This window comes from Heterocephalus glaber, unplaced genomic scaffold (genome assembly GCF_053883595.1).
Source record: "Heterocephalus glaber isolate CG9 unplaced genomic scaffold, H.glaber_assembly_v1.0 deba00001523, whole genome shotgun sequence".
In the NCBI taxonomy this organism is placed as follows: Eukaryota; Metazoa; Chordata; class Mammalia; order Rodentia; family Bathyergidae; genus Heterocephalus; species Heterocephalus glaber.
In genome coordinates this window covers 18,439,950-18,462,173 of record NW_028258327.1, presented here as the reverse complement: position 1 = coordinate 18,462,173, position 22,224 = coordinate 18,439,950, and the positions used below count along the sequence as shown (strand labels likewise).

Genomic DNA, 22,224 nt, shown 5'->3' with positions numbered 1-22,224 from the left:
ATTTTGAGACACAGTCTTGCAAAGTTGCTGAGTTGCCCAGGTTAGCACAAACATGCAGTCCTCCTGCCTCAGCCTCCCAGAGTGCTGCAATTACAAGAATGCACTGCCACGCCTGGCATAACGGCAGTGATTATTTGTAATACAATAATTTGTCTTATATTTCAGCTGGGCCTGGTGGCAAGGACTGTGATCTTAGTACTCAAAGCTGAGGCATGAGGATTGGTTTGAGACCAAATGGGCTACATATAGAGTCCCTGTCATAAAACAACAACAAATTTATATCTCAAGCATTACAAATAAAAAGTCCTAGCCGGGCATGTTGATGCATGCCTGTAATCCCAGGACTTGGGAGGCTGAGGCAGGAGGATCACCATAAGTTTGAGGCCAGCTTGGGCCACATAGTTCAAGAACAGCTTGAACTACATCATGAGACCCTGTCTCAAAAAAACAAAAACAAAAAAAGTCTTAGCCCAGTGTAGTGGTGCACACATGTAATTCCAGCACATGGGATGCTGAGGCAGTAGGACTGAGTCCAAGCCAGCCTAGCCTAGTCAGTGAGTTCAAGGCTAGCCTAGACTATATAGCAAAACCCTGTCTCAAAAGTAACAAAACCCCAAATAATAAAGTCTTGAAATTAATTAATTTTATTTGAAAAAGAAATTAACCCGGTGGTGCAAAATTAAGTCCTAGGTTCCAAATAAAATTTCCAACAAGTTCATTATCTTTTAGCAGCTATAAAATATTGGCTGCTATACAAAAATTATTGGGCATTACTTGCAGGGAAAAAGAAAACAAGCAGCTGCATTGGTCATATTTAACTTTCTTTGCCCTTAAGCTATCCTCTGTTATTTTGAACAGTGATAGGTATACCACTGTACTAAACCTGGGAAGTAGCTAAGTACATGTGTTCTCTTCAAAGGAATTGATTATAGATGCTAAAGCAAAAACATTTGCTTTATTTCCAGGTGTGTTGTCACATGCCTATAAACTGAGCACTTGGGAGACTGAGGCAGGAAGATCAATATGAATTCGAGGCCAGCCTGAACTACATATCAAGACCCTGTCTCACAAAACCAAACCAAATCAAAACACATTTGTTTTATTAACAGACAATCTTATCCTAAGTATCTCTCTTAAATGCCCCAAGAAACAATTCTATGACAAAGTAAACCTCACAATAAAGATATTCCCTGAAGACAATTTTCCAGGATATCCAGCAAATCACTTTTCATCCAGTCACAGAAACATTTTTTACTGAAGCCTACAAGCATTTCTTTTCCTAATTCTATGTTCTCATTTCTCCCTAAATATTATATTAACCATCTATCTCTCAAAGACTTTGCTGTTTCAAAAAACATAGTGTCAGGAAGACTTGAGCCCAGTTATTTCCTAGCATCCCAGTTAAAATGGTTGTGATTTAACCCTTTGCATCAAAAGTTTCCTTATTTGCAGTTATTTATCTTATAAGGTGGTTGTAAAGATTAGACAGATGAATTACTTGAAACTTATAGAGCAGTTTCAAGTACATAGTAAATGCTCAAATAGTTTGAGCTATTATTCCAGCTTTTCCATCAAACCAAATAGTATCCTCTTGACCACCCTTGAGATTACCATGGGAAACCAAGTCAAAGTTAAATGGAGGCATTACCTATGTTCAGGAATACTGCCTTAACTTTTTACTAACATAACGATTTGTGAATGCAGAGCAAAAACAAACCCAGGGCCTCATCATGCATGCCAGGCAAGTGTTCTATCACTGAGCTACTGAATATAGTATATGTGTGAATCCATTTACTTGTATTTGTCTTACTAGTTCTTCAGAGTCCCCTTTAAATTTTCAATAGTGCTACATAATTTTATAAATGAACACTTAAGGGTTGTAGTTTTAAAATGAGTTTTGCTGATTAAATAGGGACATCTAAGTACAATATATATGAATTTATGGTACTTGTCCAAATATTACTGGCAAATAAGTTATTTTTGTAATGTTATCTTGCACATTCTAACATGCAAAGAAAAGCAAAATTTGTATTCAAAAGAAATAGAAGGAACAATGACTCCTATATACTAAAGATATAAAATATTTCTTAAGCATTTTATAAATATGAAGTATATGGGTTGGTAACTTTTAAGTTTTAGTAATATAATTCAGTAAGGTACACAAGTAGAACACTGTAAATATGAAAAATAAAGGCCGGGGATTTAGCTCAGTGGTTCTGCCACCTGCCTCGAAACCATAAGGTTCCAAGTTCAATCCCTGGTACCACAAAAAAAAACCAAAACCAAAAAAAAAAAAAGAAAAGAAAAAGAAACTATGAAAAAAAAAATTTTTGAGACAGGATTTCACTATGTAGTTTAGGCTGGCTTTGCACTCAAAGTGATCCATCTGCCTCAGCCTCCCAAATGCTAGGATTATAGGCATTTGCCACCACATTTGGCTACAAATACATTTTTTTTTTTTGGTGTCAGGGATTGAACTCAGGACCTCGAACTTTCAAGACAGGCGTGGTGCCACTGAGCTAAATCCCCGGCCCTACAAATACATTTTTAAAAGAAATTCTTAATCACAACAATTATAAAAGCAGTAAGTATATTGACAGTGTTAAATTTGGTTTTAAAAAATGAAAGCAGTATAATGTAAAATTCTGATACTGTAAAATTATTTTTTGAAGACTTCTGAGTTTCTTAATAAAAGGTACTATTCTCAGAAATAAGGCATTCTATATAATTTAAAATACTGAGAGAGCTCTAAAAAGAATAAACAGATGAAAACTGGCATATAGAAATAATGGTAAAAATATGATTTTATACAAAATGTACTATTTTTCAAATGTACTAAGGCTTTTTTTCTTCCCTAGGACTGAGTACTGGACCTAAGGCCTTTGAACTGAGCTGTATTTCCAGTTCTTTTTAAAATTTTGAGTCAAGTTCTTGCTAAGTCACCAGGTTTCCTAGGCTGGGTTCAAACTTGTGATAGTTTTGTCTTAGCCTTGAATTGTGTACGGCTTAAAATGAATATTTTTGCATAATGAATTATGCAAAATTGTGTGCAGGCCATAATTTTTAGAGAACATAAATTTAGAGAAAATTTTTAGAGGCTCAAACCACTCAAAATCCAGTATTTCTAAAAATGTTTCCATGTTTTTGAAGTTAATAAGGTATAGGATACAATTTCATGTCAACTTATCTATACTCTTCAATAAAAATATAAGCTTCTTTGAGCTTAGGAGACGATGTATCCTTTGAATCCTTGATCACTATGTACTTTTGGGGATTTCACAATGTTGTTATTTGCACTAGTACCACCCTTCCAGGAATTGCCCTAAGCTTAAACAAAGAGACAAAAAAGACACAGATATCAAACATATAAAATCATAATTACTTTTTACATGAAAAATGCTTTAGATTGAAAATAATTTTTGTTAAAGTTAATATAACTAATACTCAATACTCAAATGGAATTCTAAATTGATTTCATTTTACCCATTTTCTTTGAGAATTAACCTTCTGTTACAATGTAAATAAAACATGGTCTATCATAAATCTTTTTTACACCCCCTTCCCTTCCTACCCTGAGAAAGGGGATCTAGAGATGATATGTACATGTACCTACTCCCTAACATGAACGTAAACTTCATGTACTACAAACTTGTACTAATAAAATAAAATTTCTTTTAAAAGGTCCATAAAGTGGTAACATTAGACACATAATTTGTGGTGTGAGCCCTTAAACTGAGACCAAATCTTTATTAATCCAAATCTAGAAAGGTATTATTTCTTTCACATGCCCAAAGTAACTAATATCAACTCAAATTTTTCTAAGCCTTGAAATTTTTATTTAACATAATGAGAGATATAATAACTTATATTAAAGACTATGTAGTGCTCTTCTGTTGTTCACCAACTGTTTTTATGACGATAACTCCGAGATCTGGAATGTGACCGAAAATGAGAATGTTTTGCTGTTTGTGCTTTAGTTTCAGAATTGGTATACCCTTTGGGAGATTTACAGGGGGATCTTGCTATGGAGTCAGAATGTCTTCCATGTGATCTTGATTTTGTTCCTGAGCTAGTCTGCTTTTGAGGTGAATTTGACTGTGATTTTCCTATTGACTTGGACCTTTTTTGTAAGGATTTGGACCTTGACCGTCCTCTAGAACCAGAATTCCTTCTTGGAGTTCTTGACTGCCGTGCTGAGGTAGACCGCCTTGGTAGTGATTTGGAACGAGATTTAGACTGGCTATAAGAGAATCGCCTGTGTCGAGACCTGCAAACATCCATATAATTAGAGCATATATTTCATACAAAGCAATAGGTTAAGAAGAAACATTTTCAGGAACTTATATGCTTTATATAACACTTATGATTTTACTAGAGAAGCTACAAGTAGCAGGTTTTTTTGTTTTTTGTTTTAAATAGTGCCTGGGGATTGAATGCAGGGCCTTGTGCCTGTTAGGCAAGTGCTCTACCACTAAGAAATAACTCTGCTTTTATTACACATTCATTTGGTTCAAACCTAAGTAACAAGTTTATAATATTTGTTATAGTCAAATATATGACTAAAAGATTTTTACTTTGCTTGATATATCTTATGAATCAGTTCTGAAAAATGTCCTCCATGTTTAGTCTAGGTTAAATAACACTTCAGAAGTATAAAAATCTTAAGGAAAAAAAAAAGATTAAAAATAGAGACAGAAAAGTTATTTAAAATTTATCAAATAATGCTCAAAAACAAAACCTAAGCTGGGCATGGTGGTGCATGCCATAATCCTAGCATTTGGGAGGCTGAACCAGGAAGACTGTGAGTTGGAGGCCTAGGCTACTTACATAGCAAATTCAAGACCAGATTGGACCGCATAAAAAAGCTACACAACACTTAAAAAAACTGTTCAAAGGCACTGGAGAATAACAAACAAGCAGAACTTGAGGGGTTACAAATCTCGACTTCTTTACCAAGGCCATTTTTCTACATGACAGCATGGGGAAATTGAGCCCTCAGATGGCTGTTTCATTAAAATGAGGGGATAAAAAAATTCAGGGCCACATAAATGGTTGGGACTTTAGAGACTAAATCTTAGAAATGAGGGAAACTGTAGCCAAGTAGACCTCCTAAAATCTGCCTACAAATTCTCCATAAGTCATTGGCTATCTTTTAAGTTGTGAGTATACAGGATAAGACTCCAAGATGCCAGCAAAAAACAGCAACTGGGAAGTCCAAGAAGTGAACTGAATTTTTATCAGATAGTGCTGAGAAGACAGGCCGGAATTCAAGCCACTAAGACCAAAAGTCCCTGGACAATGATCCAGACTTTTTTTTTTTTTTTTGCCGTACCGGGGATCAAACTCAGGACCTTGTGCTTGCAAGGCAGGCATGGTGCCACTATGCTAAATCCCCAGCCCTAAAATGTTTTTAATTAATTAATTAATTTTTTTTTGGTAGCAGGCATCGAACTCCAGCCCTTGCGGTTGCAAGGCAGGCGGTGGAACCACTGAGCTAAATCCCCAGCCCTCAGACTTTCAATAATCACCCAGAAGGGAAACATCCTAGAGCTAAGGGCCATGTTCTAGGAGTAAAAGCAAAGCCAAAATACATCAGTTTTAATAACACCAAAATCACACCTTAACAGGATGAAGGTGATCTACCAGTATGCTTATCTATCAGAAGAAAACAATTTTCCTTGGAGGATGATTAGATCATCCAAAGCCTCTGAATTTTTTCATCTACCATGCCTAACATCTAAATTTTTAAAAATAAGGTATTTGGAAAAATAGGCAAAAATGACAGTAAGAAAAATACAAAAGAAGGAGAAGAGGAAGAAAAAGAAGAGGGGGGAAAAAGACCCGAAGTAATCTGGGTATTAACATTATCAGATAAGAATTTTAAAAATAACTATGACTAATGTGTTCAAGAAAATACGGAAAACAGACAAAATGTGCAAAAATGGAGAATTTCAATGGAAAATGGGAATCCATAAAAAGAAACAAATAGACATTTAGAACTGAAAGTATTTCTAGAATAAAAAAAAGTCATTGGGTATCAATGGAAGAGAACAGAGGATACAAAAATACCCCCAGACACGTTCTGTTATAATCTTTGACAAAGGGGCCAAAAACATACATTGGAGAAAAGATAGCCTATTTAACAAATGGAGCTGGGAAAACTGACTATCTATATGCAGAAGACTGAAGCTTGACCCATATCCTCACAATGTACTAAACTAAAATCAAAATGGATCAAAGATCTGCATTTAAATACATAATGAACCTACTGGGAAATAAAATAGGTAAAACACCTAAATCATGTTTAGGCAAGGACTTTTTGAACAGAACTCCAAATGCAAAAGAAATATCAACAAGAATCAAAAAATGGGATTACATCAAATTAAAAAGCTGCACAGCAAAGGAAACAATCAGCAAATGAGACAACCTACAGAACAGAAAAAATTTTTGCCAGCTATCTTTCAGACAGAGCACTAATACCTAGAGTACTATAAAGAACTCAAAAAAACTAGACAATCTAAAATGAGAGTCAAAAAATAAATGAGCACCTGAAATGGGCAGACACTTCTCAGAACAAGTATTAACGGTCTATAAACATGAAAATATGTTTTGTATCTCTGGTCATTAGAGAATGCAAATTAAAATAACATTATGATTTCATCTTACACCAGAAAGAATGGCACTCATCAAGAAATTAAAAAATAAATGCTGGTATGGCTGCAGTGAAAAAAGAACCCTTCTACATTGTTGGTGAGAATGTAAACTAGTACAACTACTTTGGAAATAAGTATGAAGATTTATCAAAAAATTAAAAACAGAAATTCCATTTGCCCCAGGCATTCCCCTTCTAGGTAATTTCCCAAAAGAGCTAAGGACATAACACAATGATACACATGTATGCCAACATTTATAGCAGCACAATGTCATAATGGCCTAATCCTGGAAGCAGCTTGTATATCCATCAACAGATGAATGGATAAAGAAAATGTGGTATCTATACACAATGGAATACTACTTGGCTATAAAGAAGGATAAATTTGGCTGGTTGTCAGCACTCTGGAGGCTGAGGCAGGAGTGCCGTGAGTTCAAGGCCAACCTGAACTACATAATGAGACCCTGTCTCAAAAAACAAAAAGCAACCTCCAAAAAAAGGATAAATTTGAGACATTTGTAGGAAAATGGATACACCTGGAAAATATAATGTTAAGTGAAATAAACACACAAGCTTAAATACAATATGGTATCTTTCATTTGAGTAAGGCAAAGTAAAGGTTTGATAGAAGGAAACAAGACCTTTTGCAAACAGGAGGGGGTCCAAGAGACCAAGGGGACAGGAAGGAGGAAGGGAAGGAAAAGGATTTAAGATGTATCATGTATATGTACCAAACAGCCACAATGAATGTAAACACTGTTCGTCATAAATATGAACTAAAAATAACAGTATTAACAATAATAATGAAAATGGGAAAAGGGGATCTAGAGATGGAGGAAGGAGATTAGTAGGAATGGGAAGGGGAATAAAAAAAGAATCAAGATATGTCATACACATGTACCTACTCCCTAACATGAATGTAAACTTCATGTATTGCAAACATGTACTAATAAAATAAAGCTTTTTTTAAAAAAAGATCACTGGATATATTTAATAGCAAACTGGACACATAGCAAAAGAAACAGTGAACTGGACTGAAACACGATGGAGAAAAGGAATTTTAATAAATCCAGAGCAGAGCATGAGAGATGTGTGGTACACAGTCACACAGCTAAGAGAAAGATTCAGTAAGACAGAAGCAGAGATAATGGCCTAAAATTCACCCAGACAAAGGCATCAACTCATAATTCAAAAAGCTCAATAAATCCCAGGTAGAATAAGCACAAAGAAAACTGTAATAGTCAAGCTGCTAAACCTGAACTAAAGTCAAAGAGAAAATCTGGAAAAGCTGCCAGAAAAAAAGATTACCTGTTGCTCAAAGGAGCAATAACAGTAAGACCAGGAGCTGACTTTGGATATCAGAGAAACAATGGACTGGTATTAGGGGGTAAGAAGAAGGAGGAAAGTATCTGCCAACCTAGAATTCTATCCATAGCAAAAATAGTATCCCTCAAATATGCATGTAAAATAAAGATGTTTTCAGAAAAACAAAAGTTGAGAATTCATTTCCAGCATACTTTTCCTATAAAAAAATAATAAAAACTCTTCAAACTGAAGGAAAATGATCCCAGACAGAAACAATGAACTAGAAGAATAAAACTGGAAAGAATAAAGATAACGTTTTCCTCCTGGTGCTAGGGATTGAACCCAGAGCCTCATGTATGCTAGCCAAGTGTTCTACCTAGCTACATCCCTCGCCTTAGCCCCGCCCCAAATTTTTGGTACCAGGGATCGAACTCAGGACCTTGCACTTGCGAGACAGGCACCAGTGCCACTGAGCTAAATCCCTGGCCCTCTACCCTCCTTTTTGAGATGGGTCTTACTAAATGCCCAGATTTGCCTTGAACTTGTGATGCTTCTGGAATTACCAATGTGTACCTCAGTGCCTGGCTGTGTGACTGTAAGTACTATAGAACATATCCTGGAATCAATGGGCTGTTATTTAGGAATTACTGAATTTAACTCATAGAAAATAATAGGAAAAATATCCTTGACAAAAAATACTAAATAAAAAAAAGATGCTATATTTGGACTGAGAAATAACTTTAACATTCTTCAGGAACATTCAGAGTTCAAATATACACATTTACTGAAATAAGTCAACAAGGATTTATTAAATACTTAACATGAGTTAGGGACTACTACTAAACACTGGGGCTATAAATATGAGTAAGGCAAAGAGAGGCGGGTGTGGCACATGCCTGTAATCCTAGCACTTAGGAAGCTGATGTAGGAGGATCACCTAGAGGGTGAGGCCAACCTGGGCTATATAATGAGCTCAAGGCCACCTTGAACTACATAGTGAAACCCTGTTTCAAAACACACACCAAGAACAATTAAGTCAAAGAATTCATAGTCTAGTGAGAGCAACAAACTAGTTTTTCTTCCTACCTACACCAGAGGCAAAGAGACTTCTTACTATGTATACTATATATACTTGCAGTATACATTATGCTTAAATTATGGATATCCTAATCCATACGTATACATACATATAACAAAACTATGCAGCTACACACATAAAATTGGATCCTTAGAAATACATTGAGAACTCATTTAAAATTTCTAATCTCTGTAATGCAATTTTAAAAATGAGTCTAGAAGGTTAAGCAATGCTCTTCTAACTAGTACAAAACAGACAGCATTGTATTGAAAGATATGGTCCTTGTATGCCTGATACTGCATGATGATTTGGGATAATTAATGGTCACTTTACCTCCAACCAAGTGTTATATTTACTTCCACTAGAAGGCAAGAAATGATGTGAATATTCATCTTATTTAAATCAATCAGGAGAAAAAATTGGGTAACTAAGACTCTAGTTAATGTCATTGGAAACAAATTCTTAATGAATCCAAGGAACAACTTTTCTTACAAACTAAATCTTTTTCATCAAGGTCAGCAGATTATTATTCAGTAATTTAGGACAGTGGTGCTTAGATATAATATATTACATTTACTTTCATCTTTAATTTATAGACTAAACCATTTTATACATAACATTCACCCCATTCTATACTTAGTGTAAACTATGCATGTATATGTATATGTATGTGTATATATATATATATATATATATATATATATACATACATACACAGACAGATAAAATTTAAATTCACAGTAATCTGAACTTGTGACTATCAATAGTACTGTTCACCTAAGTGGAGGGGAGACATACAATGCTTATGGCATCAATACTGCCATAAGCAGTATTGGTATTGGTGCTGCTTTCCTGTACATAAGGCATGCAAATTAAAAAATATATGTATATATATGTGTAAATATATGTGTGGGTGTGGGTATATATATATATATGTATCTATCTTTGTATTTGGGTATAGAAACTACTTGGGGTTTTTGGTTTTATTTTTTGACAGGGTCTCAGAATGTAGCCCTTGCTGATCTTCCTGTTTATCTGCCCAAGTGCTGGGATTACATGCATGTGCTACCATGACTATCTTAGAAACTATCATAGATGAAATCTCAAACCGGCAATCCATATCCCTTAGCCATGGGACAAATTGGATTACTCTAAGATGCTAGGGAGATTTATAGTATTACTACAACAGAGAATGGATAATAACAAGAATCATATTCCAAAATGTGCTACAGCTGTTTAGAAATAATATTTCACTTATCTTTTTAATGCCCAGTCCTGACTTGGATTCCTCTGGCTTATCAAAGGAGCTTAAAGCTTCCCCACCTTCAACACCCTACCCAAAGATGGGCCAAAATCAAACCAAAAAAAAAAAATCAAACCATTTGATTCATACCAGAGAAGAGGTACCTTTGTGATAATATAAGATTTGAGGGTTCTGACTAGGTCACATTTTCTATCAATCAGAAATCTAGCAATTTTCTTAGATACTAAAAGTCATAAATGTGGATATGGTTCTTCATATGTCCCCCTTCCACTTAGGTGAACAGGAGCCAGTCAACTTCAGTCTGGACTTTAGGGGCTTGAGGCAATGAATCTAATGAGCTTTGATATGTATACACTATAGAAGTCTTTTTCTTGTTTAATCTCTGGGAGTTGAAAAATGGAAGAACTAGAAGTGGAAGTAAATAGCCCTGGTGACCAGCTCTGATTTGAAGCTATGTGGGCCTATGTAGTTTACATATACTACATGTGGTCCAGATCAGCCAATCTAATCTGAGAGCAAGGATGTTGTTTAAATGAGAACAGAATTCTTTGAGAACAGAATTTATCTTAAAATTCTACATGCCTATGAAAAATTAAAGCATTAAAACTCAAGATAAGTACTATTAATTTAAAAATTTAGGTATGCCAATACAATTCCAGTTACTATTTCAATAACTTCACCATGTAATTAATTTCCATTGTAAGGTACTATTATTCTAACAGAAACCAATTCATGGTTAGCAAATGAGGTAACTTGCAAATATCTTTTCCCCTCAAATTTACTACTTATAGCTTCCTACAATACTATTATACTTGGAATTTGTTCTTGATAATTTACCTTTGAAGTAAATTGATTTATATTAATGTTGGTCAATCCTCTTTCACAAGTGAATGTTGTATTTAATTGTAATAATTTTCAGAATTCAAGATTCTGAATTATTAGGCTCATTTAGGAAAATTTTAGTATCTAAAATTTTGCACCCTGTTTGTCAAATATATATTTTTTATTGTTTTATTTTTTGGTTTACACAGAGTCTGCAGAAAACTGTGTACATCAGGAAAAGAAAAACTTATACAAATACTGTAATTCTAAATGTACTGAGACATCATGAGATTAATACAAGTTACCTCTGGCCTCTACAATTAAAAGAGGAAAGTTGTGGCCATTAACTTCCAGATATTTATTATTACAGCAAACTGCTGATGTGTACACATTTTTTGGGCACATTCTATAATATAGCATCTTTCCACTTGAAAAAATTAGCCAGGGATTTAGCTCAGTGGTTCCGCTGCCTGCCTTGCAAGTGCAAGGTCCAGAGTTTGATGCCCGATACAAAAAAAAATTAAAGTCTATCATGAAATAAAAACACTGGAAGGTATCCAATAAACCCAAGTTAAATGACAATATATGATACAAAGAACATACTTTTCTCCAAAAGTTCATTATGAATGTATATTAAACAAAATGATTCAAATGATCTCTTTACAAAAAAACTCCTTAAAAAGATGTTTTCCAGAAAAAAAAGAACAAATTTTTAATCTTATATTTGGTACTCACTCTTTAAAGCTATCTGAACACCTCCTGTTTCTTCCCCATGAAGAACTTCTACTTCGAGTTCTCCTTTGACTGGGGCTTCTTGATCTCCTGTGATCAGCTGGAGAACAAGGATGCCGTTCTTTTGATTTCATTTGGCCTGGTGCTAGAATGTGAAAAACAAGGCTTGTAACATAATTCATCACTTAAAAACCACAATAACAGCTAATCAACTAGTATCACTTGCTGAAAGATTTTTAAATTTTAAAAATCTGCTATTGCTGTAACTCATTCTGCTGAATAAAAAAGATCTAATGTTTAGTCACACTTACTTTTGCGATCACCTTGTGCAAACTGTATTTCAATTTGACGGCCACATACCCACTTTCTATTGAGGTTATAAAGAGCATCTTCAGCATCTCGAACATCTTCAAATATGACTAGCCGTTAAGGACACTTTGAACATCAGACAGCAAGTAAAAATATTTTTAAGGTATTATACATGTAAAATGAAATTAACAGGAAAAACAAGTTCTAGTTATTAAGTTCACATCTCCAATATGAACAATCAGAAAAAAATTTACTCTTATTATTACACAAATACTCTATTATTTAGGAGAATGAATCTAAAAATAAAAACAGAAACAAACATATAAATTTTAGTTTTTTTCAGTGCTAGAAATTGAACCCAGGACCTTCACACTGAGTTACATCCCCAGGCCTATTTATTTGTGACAGGGATTCACTTAAGTCACTAAGTTACACAGGCTGAGCTCAAACTCCTGTCTCAGCTTCCCAGAGTGCTGGGATTACAGATGTGCAGCACCTCACATGGTTTAATTGTACTTTTAATGTATACATTAGTATAGCTACAGTGTCCCTGTATAATTTGAAACATGGTATGAGAAAAAAAAATTAGTCCCAAATCTGTTGGCATTATTTAAAAAAAAAAAAAAAGCCTGTTCAGAACTCACTCCTTTTTTTCTTTTTAATTGTACTAGGGATTGAACTCAGGGTCTTCTCACTCAGCTACATCCAGAGCCCTTTTGTATATTTTATATTTGAGATGGGATCTCAAGAAATTGCTAAATTGCCCGGGCTGGGGTTAACTGTGTGATCTTCCTGCCTCAGCCTCCCAGAGTGCTGGGATTACAGGCCTGTGCCACCATGCCTGGCTTCTTTCCATAAAAAGGATCCATCAGGCTTTTCACTGCAAATATCAGCTTGCAGAAGGCTTTACTCTGAAATTAAAATTACTCTTTCATTAAAAGGATTTATAATTATGATATTTAGGATAAATTATATAAATAAAATTGCATACATAGAAGCTGAGTGTGGTGGTACATGCCTGTAATTCCAGCACTGAGGAGGCTGAGGCAGGAGTAATATAGTGAGTTTGAGGCCAGTCTGGGCCACCCAGTGACTTCAAGGCCAGCCTGAACTACATAGCAAGACTATGTTTCAAAACAAAACAAAACTGCACACAGACAAATAAGCTTATAAAAACTGGTTTAATCCTTCAAAAATCATATGTATGTTTGAACCTATCATTTAAACAATCTTTTATGTTTTTACTATTTGGGATATAAGTAGAAAAGAAACACAAAAGCAATTTGCAAACACGTGCACTTACATATATTGGTTTGAAATAACCCACTAAACTCCCTTAGCTATATAAATTATATAATATTTTAATCCTTATATAATGGATATTAGCTATATAAAGGATTAAATACCTATATTTCAGGAAGTTATTAACTAGTTTTTTTAAAAAGCAAACAAAAAAGCTCAAGAAATGCAATATAAAATGAGACTGGCAATTACCTCAATGTCTCTTGATCTTGAACCTTGACCTTTACTCTTTAAGACTTCCAAGATGGACTTTATAAGAGACGCAGAACCAACAAAATCAGACTTGGCTTTGACTCTGGAACTCTGAGTAAATGTAGGAAAGCCGAAGTCTCAAAGTTGGCTTTGTCTTTTGCTTGATAAAGACTTCCCCTCTTCCAGGTCTTTATATCTGTGTCCACCCTCCCTCTTTACTCCTTGATGCTTGAACTTTAGGTGCCTTTTGTCTCGCCTGTTCGGTTTATGCTTGGATTCTAGCTAACAGGTTGGTTCAAACTGGGGGGTGCTTGCCAGCTACTGTGGACTGCTTTAGATTTTCTGAGATAAAGAAATAAACACATTTAGTTAGGCAATGTTAATCTTATAACATATGATCCTGAATACATATATGCATAAGCACATGTACATAGCACATTAACATGCACACAAAATAAAGGATATTGAACATAAGCAAATCCTCTTGGGCGGCGAGTGTAGAAGTCAAGTGGAATGTAAACGTCTACTATAGGGCCATATCGACCAAATTCACGGCGCAAGTCCTCAGGCCTGAAGTGTTTTAGAAATAGGGCAAAGAAATATGAATAGCTAGATTAAAATATTTTGCCTAAAGAAATCTAGTTGAAACCTTCAAAAGAAAGTACATCATCCAGACCAGTATTATCTGAAACTGTTTCTTACAAGAATTATCCAAGGTTTTTAAATGGAAGTAAAAGAAGAAAGGAAAAAAAAAAAAGCTTCTCAGTCTTCTCCCTTAGACACTCTGATTCAGGAAATCTGGATTAGGGACAGGGTATCTGTATTTTTACAAGCATTCCAAGTGACCGTCATGGTTAGTCAATTTTGAGAAACACTGATCCAGCACATCTACCTTTGAAAGTTATTTCAGTTACAAGACCTAATAGTTTCATTAAGAACACATCCATTTGTTTCACTGTCACTTGACATTTCTGTTAGTCTTGTTTTCAGATAGCAATCATGTGATTCTAAAAAAGTCCTAAAATTACTTCTCAGGGAAAATAGATGTTTTATTATTAAACATACAGCAAAATACTGTATTCTCAAAATTGACAGGTATTTTGAGCTTCCTATAATGCCTTCTACTGTAACAGGTACTGAAGAGAAACAGAAATACAAAGAAATACGTAGTGTATTTGTCTTCTTGGAGCTACAATTTATCTAAAGAGATAAAAATATTTAACAGTAATAAGCTGACAGTTTCAGTGCATTTATATAGTAGCCACTGGTCATTATAAAATCACGTAATTCTCACCAGATGTGGTGGCCCACACCTGTAATTCCTCCACTTAGGAGGCTAGGTAGGAGAATCACAAGTTCAAAACCAGCCTGGGCTACATAGTGAGTTCAAGATCAGCTTATACTACATAGTGAGACCCTGTCTTAAAAAAAAAAAAAAACAAGAAAAAAATCACTTGGTTCTCACAACAACCCTATGGTTGTTAACAGATGAGGACATACATTAATCCTTCTAAGGTCACTAAGTCAGCAATGACACAGCTGAAAACAAACTTCTACAGTTTGACACTACTCTGTGTTTTTAACTGTGTACATACTGGCTCATGAAGATTACAGGAAGCTGGCTGTGTTGTGTGCATGCTTTTAATTCCAGCATCTGAGAGACTGAGGCAGGAGGATGATGAGTTTAGACTAGTCTGGACTACATAAAAAGACCCTATCTCAAAAAAAAATCAAATGGATTTACCATCTAGTTTTGAGCATAATACATGGATCAGAAAAAAAAATTGTGTAATTCAAAACATATAAAGAATCAAAGAATTGCAAAGCTTCTGCTTGGGCAAAGAGAAGAAAGATATCCATGACAAAAATTAGACAGTTGAGGGCCGGGGATTTAGCTCAATGGTTCCACCGCCTGCCTCGCAAGTGCAAGGACCTGAGGTTCAATCCCCGGTACCAAAAAAAGAAAAAAATTAGATAGTTGAAAAAAATTAGTTGGAAAAGAGATAGAATGAAAAGAGAGAAGAGAGGCAAAAATAGCAGCTTTCAGATTTAGAAATGCAGACTTTGAGGTGATGGTGGAACATTCTTAAGAGCTCTGTGAACAACTGGAAATTAAGACTACACAAATTATATTAATTTTATTTTCTCTCAAGACTAGAAGACAAGTGATTAAAGTGAGAGATAAGAATTTAGGTTTCATTACATAATAATTTAACTAGTATTGACAGAATTCAATCTACGTTAGGCAGAACAAGCCATATTAAGACATATTTTAGTATAATAACATTTCTTTGCCTTCTTTGGTAGACTATTAGCTTTAAAGGACAGAGATAATGTTTTGGTTTTTGTTTTTGTTTTCTCTTTCATTTTTTTATTCAACAAGTACTTACTGGGCACCTATTGTGTGCCAGGCCCTAGGGACACGGTGAAGAATAAAAACATAATTTCTGCTCCCATAATACATAAACTATAGGATAAAGATTCTCAACCACTCATGAATATTAGAATCATCTGTGAAGGGAATGTTACAGAAATAGGCACCCCAGCCTGATGCATGAAGTCTAGACCTAGTTAATGGTGGTGCACACCTGTAAACCAAGCTACTCGGTAGGCTGAGGCAGGAGAATTTCAAGTTTGAGGATAGTAGGGACAACTTATCAAGACTCTGTCTCAAAATTCTAAAAATGTTATATAAAGGACTTCAGTGGTAGAACATCTGCCTAGTACGCACAAGGCTCCGGGTTTAATTCCCAGTACCATTACCAAAAATGAAAAAGTTTCATTAGGCAATTCTGAGACTGAAGATTGAGAATCACTGTTAAATCAGGAATCTTCACCAGCATACCTCTGTACTTAGCATAGCTGATGGGTACAGAGTAAAGCACTCAATATATATATTTGCCTATTAATGAGTGAAGAATATATTATGGTTATTCTTAAGAGTCAAGGAGACTTAGGGTGAGAAATTAAGTTACCCAGACCAGTACAACCATTCACTAAGCCAGGCAGCAAAGCTAGAACTCAAATGAAGATCTTCTAAGGTAACCCATCCCATCAAATGTTGGTAGCTAATAGGAAAGAGATCCAGGGTAATATAAGGGAAAAAGTCTGGAACAATGTGTGTCACAGAGGCTTGGAATCCTAGAAAGCAAGGGTGATAGTCTGAAAGAGAAAATCCAAATGAGCTGGCTCCCATTCATTATCTTCACATCCCTTATTTCTTAGCTATTGTTTTGTTTTCATCTATTTCTGCGTTTTGGGTGTGCTCTACTTCAACATTCAGAGTTTATATTTAGAACTGTATGTATTATAGAGAATAACAGAACATCTACAATAGGTGTCTAGCAACAAGATTTATTATGGCCTTTTTTTTTTTCAGTGCCAGAGATTGAATTCAGGGCCTTGTATACACCAAGGTAGCCCCTTCAAAAAATTTTTTTTCTAAAAAAATTTTAATTGTCAAATGTGCTACAGTGCACATTATGTCTGTACTTCCTAGAGTTCTGCTAGCTTTCTGACATGTATCATTAGAAAAGGAACTCGTGGATTGGAGAACATGCCTATCTTTAGTCTCACTATTCCAAAGGTACAAACAACTTACACAACCCTAAAGCATGGCATTAGAATTCACATAATTCCAGTTCTGCATTAATATCTTCCATTTCCTGCCATTTTGAAGGATATGGGTATCTCATTTTTTAGTTTTGTTTTGTTTGTTTTGGAATGGGCTCTCATTATGTTGTCCAGGCTAGTTTGAGTTCCTAGGTTCCAGCAACCCTCCTGTTTCAGTCTCCCAAATAGCTAGAACTACAGGTAAAATCCACTGCATCCAGCTTTGTTTTACTTTTAATTTACCTAATGGCAAGTGAGGTGCAGCATGAAAGGCCATTTTGTTGGGAGCAATGCTACATAATTCTAGGGAAAAATCATTTGAGTAGGCCTAGTTCTCCTGCCTACAGGCCAGCTACGACATTCCAGACATAATTGCATTTTGGCCTCAGGTGACAACTGAGACCTCAGTGATCCCCGGATACTATAATGCTCCAGGACGAGACCACACCTTCGGGAGACGCCAGGGAGGAACCAAATCTTCATCTACATAGTTCCTCATAGTTCTTAGATTTCCACTGCCCCCCAGTCTTTTTACACCTTGTTTATCCCAATGTAAAGTACTGAACTCTGCATTTTCACTTGTTACATCTGTTTCCCCATGTACTGAATAAAAAGTGCTGCAAGCTAGGGGGCTTTTGTCTTTGCTGCCCAGAGCAGCACTGATCAGACCCAAAGCTCAGCTTCTTCTCATTTGTCTACCTTTCCTGTAATTTGAGTGCTGCCGTGGCTCGCAGGAGACTAGGACTTACTGCAGAGGTTCTGGTAACGTCCCCTTCCCCTGTTCCCTACATTTGGTGCCCCAACTAACCCACCACATCCAGCAGCTATAGGTTTTTAGAGATGCCCTTTATTAGGCTGAAGAAGTTCCCTTCTATTCCTAGTTTTCTGGAACTTTTTAATCATAAATGTTGCTAAAGTTTGTTTAATGTTTTTTCTACATCTATCACCAAAGTATATAGCCTTATATATACTGTAACCAAAGAATGCTAAGTAATCCAAGAGGTAACTGTTGGTCCCCAACCTAACAAGATGTTACATATCAAAATGGGAATGCTACATTACTTTGGTCTATTAATTAGCATATTATTTTTGTCATTTAGAAATTATTTCTCTATATAGTAAAAGGAACAAAGATATTAAAATTAATATTTTCCCAATCTACATTTTGTTTCACCCGTGAAAAGAAACAACACAAAATTTAAACCTTATTTTAAAAATTTCTTCAGTTTTTGTTCCCAATTTCATCCTTACTAGATTTTACACTAATCCACAGTGTCTTTTGCTTCATGGTATATATTAAAATGGACACCTGGACAAAATAATTTTTGTTGTTTTGAGACAGGGTCTTGCTATGTAGTCCAAGCTGGCCTTGAACTCACGTGAACTTGTAATTCTCCTGCCTAAGCCTCCCAACTGCTGGGATTATTGGCATATGCCACACATCTGGTTTACCAGAAAATTTTACTGAAATTTGGTTTTATTTTAAAACTACATATCAAGACTTTTTTTTTTTAATTCTGAGGATTGAACCAAGGACCCTGTGCTTGCTAGACAAGCAATGACTTACACTCCCAGTTCATATTCTTATTAAATAAAATCTGAAAAACATTTTGGGATAAAAGAAAATCAGTCATGTCCTATCATTCACTTTCTTCTCAGTGTCGTTTTCCATAGCTTTTCCTTTCCTCATTTTTTTATAACTGAAGTCTTATTGCATATATAATTTTATACTCTATTGGTTTTGTTCGACATTTTATCCCAATTTTTTTCTTTATGGGTATACTAAATGTTAAAGTTAACATAAGATGTGTCAAGTTGTCATGTTGATAATTAGCTTACACTGTATACCACTTGTATAAAAGAGTTAACATAGGTTGCATGTGGTAATTCTACATAGCACCATTCACTAGCTATGTACTTTAAAGCAAGATATTTAATCTCTCTAATCCTGATTCTTGTTTGTAAATGGGGTTAATAAAGAATGCATAGGATTGATGTAGAAATTAATAATATATATAGTTTTTAGTATAGCACCTGGCATACATGGAATATTTAATAAATGTTAACAATACAACATAATCTTATAAATTTTGTTGCCTTCTCAGTGGCAGTACTAAAAAGTAGTGAAAGAATGGAAGAGGATATCAGTAAATATCAATTATAGTCTCAATACTCAATGACAGATTACCTAGATCAAAATTTAGTTGTCAATGCAGTTATATTTTGTTTAGAGTAAGTCTTTTTATTTTCTTTGCAGTGCCGGGGGGTCAAACACAGGGACCTGTGCATGCTAAGCAAATGCTCTAACACTGAATTATATCCCCAGCCAAGATATGTTCTACTTAGCAAGCCTAATGTTAAAATTTTTTTAAAACATGTGAAGTATGAAAATGCCAATATAGTGCAGTTTCTAAATCTACAAAAATTGGAATTTCTTTAGTATTCAGCTTAACAAATGCTAACATTCTGGAATTGAGTTTATACACAGAGTACAGATTTCTGGTTTGTCTTTTGACATAGAGGTGGCAACAAGGATTCAAATGTCTATAGGACAGCCATCACCTGATGCTTAGTAGCAGCTTCTGTTCCCTTTAGATGGCACATGTCCTTACTGACTTGGTACAGCCCACCTCATCTTATTGTGCCTTATGATCTGAAAGCTTCACTCATTTCTGTTACTCTGGCTGGCTCCTGTGGCCATTACAATTGGAAACCACTAGGTTTTTGTTGTTTTGCAAATATGCTAAAGAGAGTTGATGCTCATTCAGTTTTCAGGTGGTCTGTTTAACTGAGATTTTAAAAAATCCTGAGCAAATCACAAAATTTTGCTTTGCTATATACAGTAATGTACTGATACACAGGTTTAGAGAAGAAATGTACAACATGGGTATCTTTTAGATATTAACTAAGATATACTGTACTAACTCACAATTTACCGTTGTGACATATATTTTGGTAGGGATCAAATGAAAGATACATAACATTTACTACTCAAAAGTCAATTATGATTATTCCAGATGATTACAAAGGACTGTATACATTCGTGCCTGTCTAGCCCAGACTAAGTCATTAAAACTGTAAGCTTCAGATCTCCCTTATGTACAGTAACATAATATTCCATAACTAGAAAGGTGGAGGCGAAACCCTGTGAAATTAAAGTCTATGAATCCCCCTCCCCGCCCCCAATTCTCTCTGGTTCCCACTAAATGAATAAGTGCTACATGAAAAGCCATTCCTTAACAGGTATGTTTAGATACTATGTAGACAAAATTCTCAAAGGGGAGTTTAAGGAATAGGGACTGAGAACATCAGAATTAATAGTTAAATCCACCCAAACTGTTACAAAGGGTGTTAATACTCTTTGATCTGATCTGTCTGGAAATTAAGATGTGGCAAGCAGGAGTCTCAATGTCTCCAGGGCAGCTATCAGCTGAGGCTTAGCAGCAGATTCGGTTCAGAACTTCGAGGAAAAAGGTATAAATCTCACTAGCTGAAGTTATCTTTTGTATATAATATAAAATTGTGTAAAGAATGCAATTAAACCATGCGTACTCTCCGCAAGTAAACGAGGACTGGGGAAAATGAAATGGCAAGGCCCAAGATACGCATTCTTTTCTTAGACGTCCTCATCCCCCTGATTTTTCCTCTCCAGCCGGGAGGCCGGACGCGGCGACAAAGGGGCCGAGCCGCCCCGGCTGGGCTGAGGGTTGCGGCTCCGGGCAGGGGCCTCCCGTGCTCGCGGGCTCGCGTGTCCGGGCGACGAGGCCTGGGCACGCCCGCCCGGCCGTTACCCTGCCCGGCCCCCGCGTCCCCAACCTGCGGCGGCCGCCGCTCACCTGGTGGCGTCCGCGACGTTCCTGACGAACAGGGAGGTGTTGGGGGGCCTCGTGTAGCGAGACATGGCCGCTCCCTACCTACCCTCGGGTCCCGCTCGGTCTTTCGCCGCCGCCACAGCAACTCGGACGGCCCCTCTGCGCGACCCCCGCCCCTCGGCTCGGCCGCCAGCGCGCAGCCGCAGAGGCAAGCGCAGAGGGGGCGCTGCGGGTGCGGGCCGGGAGGAAGGACCGCGGGGGCGGGGGGCTTCGGGCGCTAGGGTGACGGCCGTCTCAGCCTGCGCCGCCGCCGGGACCTCCGGGCGTTGTGCACAGCCCAAGACCTGGCAGTCGTTAGGCCTCTCACCCTCTGGTCTCCAGCTTTTTGACCTGTGCGGAATCTCTGTTCTCTCAGCGTTTTGATTCTCACCCATAATTCGGTTGCGGTGATATCCAGATATCACTGAGCGCCTGCAGTGTGGCAGGCACTGTTGACGGTGTGAGGTACAGCGCTGAACAAACAGGTGAAGTCCCTCGGAGCTCACTCCAGTAGAGAGGACGCTCAGACGAATGGACAAATGGATGCATGGTGGGGAAGAAAGCGGTTAAGATGCCGTGGCAGTTAAAAAACTTAAATCGCCCTTTCTCCCCATTCTTCCAAAATATGTACTGTAGCCCGCCCCCCTCTAGCTTTCCTCTTGCCTTCTTGTTTGGTCCTGCGGTAGGCAAATTTTTACCCAGAGCTGGGATTATAGCCAGGTGACTCTCAATTACTAAGTACTCTCAGAAGTGGTCTGATTTGGGGTATGATAAAGTCACCGGACATCACCCACAGCCCTTTCTGGGGCTTAGTAGAGGTTTCCAAGGTCTGTAATGCTTCTGGAAAAGTGGCCATTCATTCAAATGGCACAGCAGGCTCAGAGGTAGGCTGGGAATACAACGGCAGGGAGGGAGGCCAAGTCAAGGCTCCTCAGGGAGCTTACAATTAGCAGAACAGAATCTGTTTAAACATTTTTTTCCGTGGTTCTAGGGAGTCAAATCCAAGACCTTACTCTTGTTAGCACTGTGGTATCACAGAACTACGCCACCCCCCACCCCATCCCTAGAGAGGTAGACTCACACTGGCAAAAATACAAACTATGAT

At 36.7% G+C, this 22,224-nt stretch overlaps 1 protein-coding gene across 8 annotated transcripts; it reads right to left on the bottom strand.

The window, feature by feature from the left end:
- Window positions 1-3,727: 3,727 nt before the first annotated feature.
- Srsf12 (serine and arginine rich splicing factor 12) lies at window positions 3,728-21,713 on the bottom strand. 8 transcript variants are annotated; one of them, XM_013077974.3, is made up of 5 exons: window positions 21,511-21,713; window positions 14,122-14,226; window positions 12,165-12,268; window positions 11,857-11,998; window positions 3,728-4,267 (listed from the first exon to the last, which is right to left on the bottom strand). In XM_013077974.3, exons 1-5 carry the CDS (start codon window positions 21,666-21,668, stop codon window positions 3,898-3,900), a joined length of 879 nt encoding a protein of 292 aa, XP_012933428.1. In that variant the 5' UTR covers window positions 21,669-21,713; the 3' UTR covers window positions 3,728-3,897. The 8 variants fall into 8 exon arrangements, with proteins under 8 accessions (XP_012933428.1, XP_087044140.1, XP_004860275.1 ...); XM_087188014.1 differs by lacking the exon at window positions 14,122-14,226 and adding an exon at window positions 13,657-13,998 and having other exon boundaries at window positions 12,165-12,288; window positions 21,511-21,680; XM_004860218.4 differs by lacking the exon at window positions 21,511-21,713 and adding an exon at window positions 21,105-21,295.
- Between the last annotated feature and the right edge of the window lie 511 nt (window positions 21,714-22,224).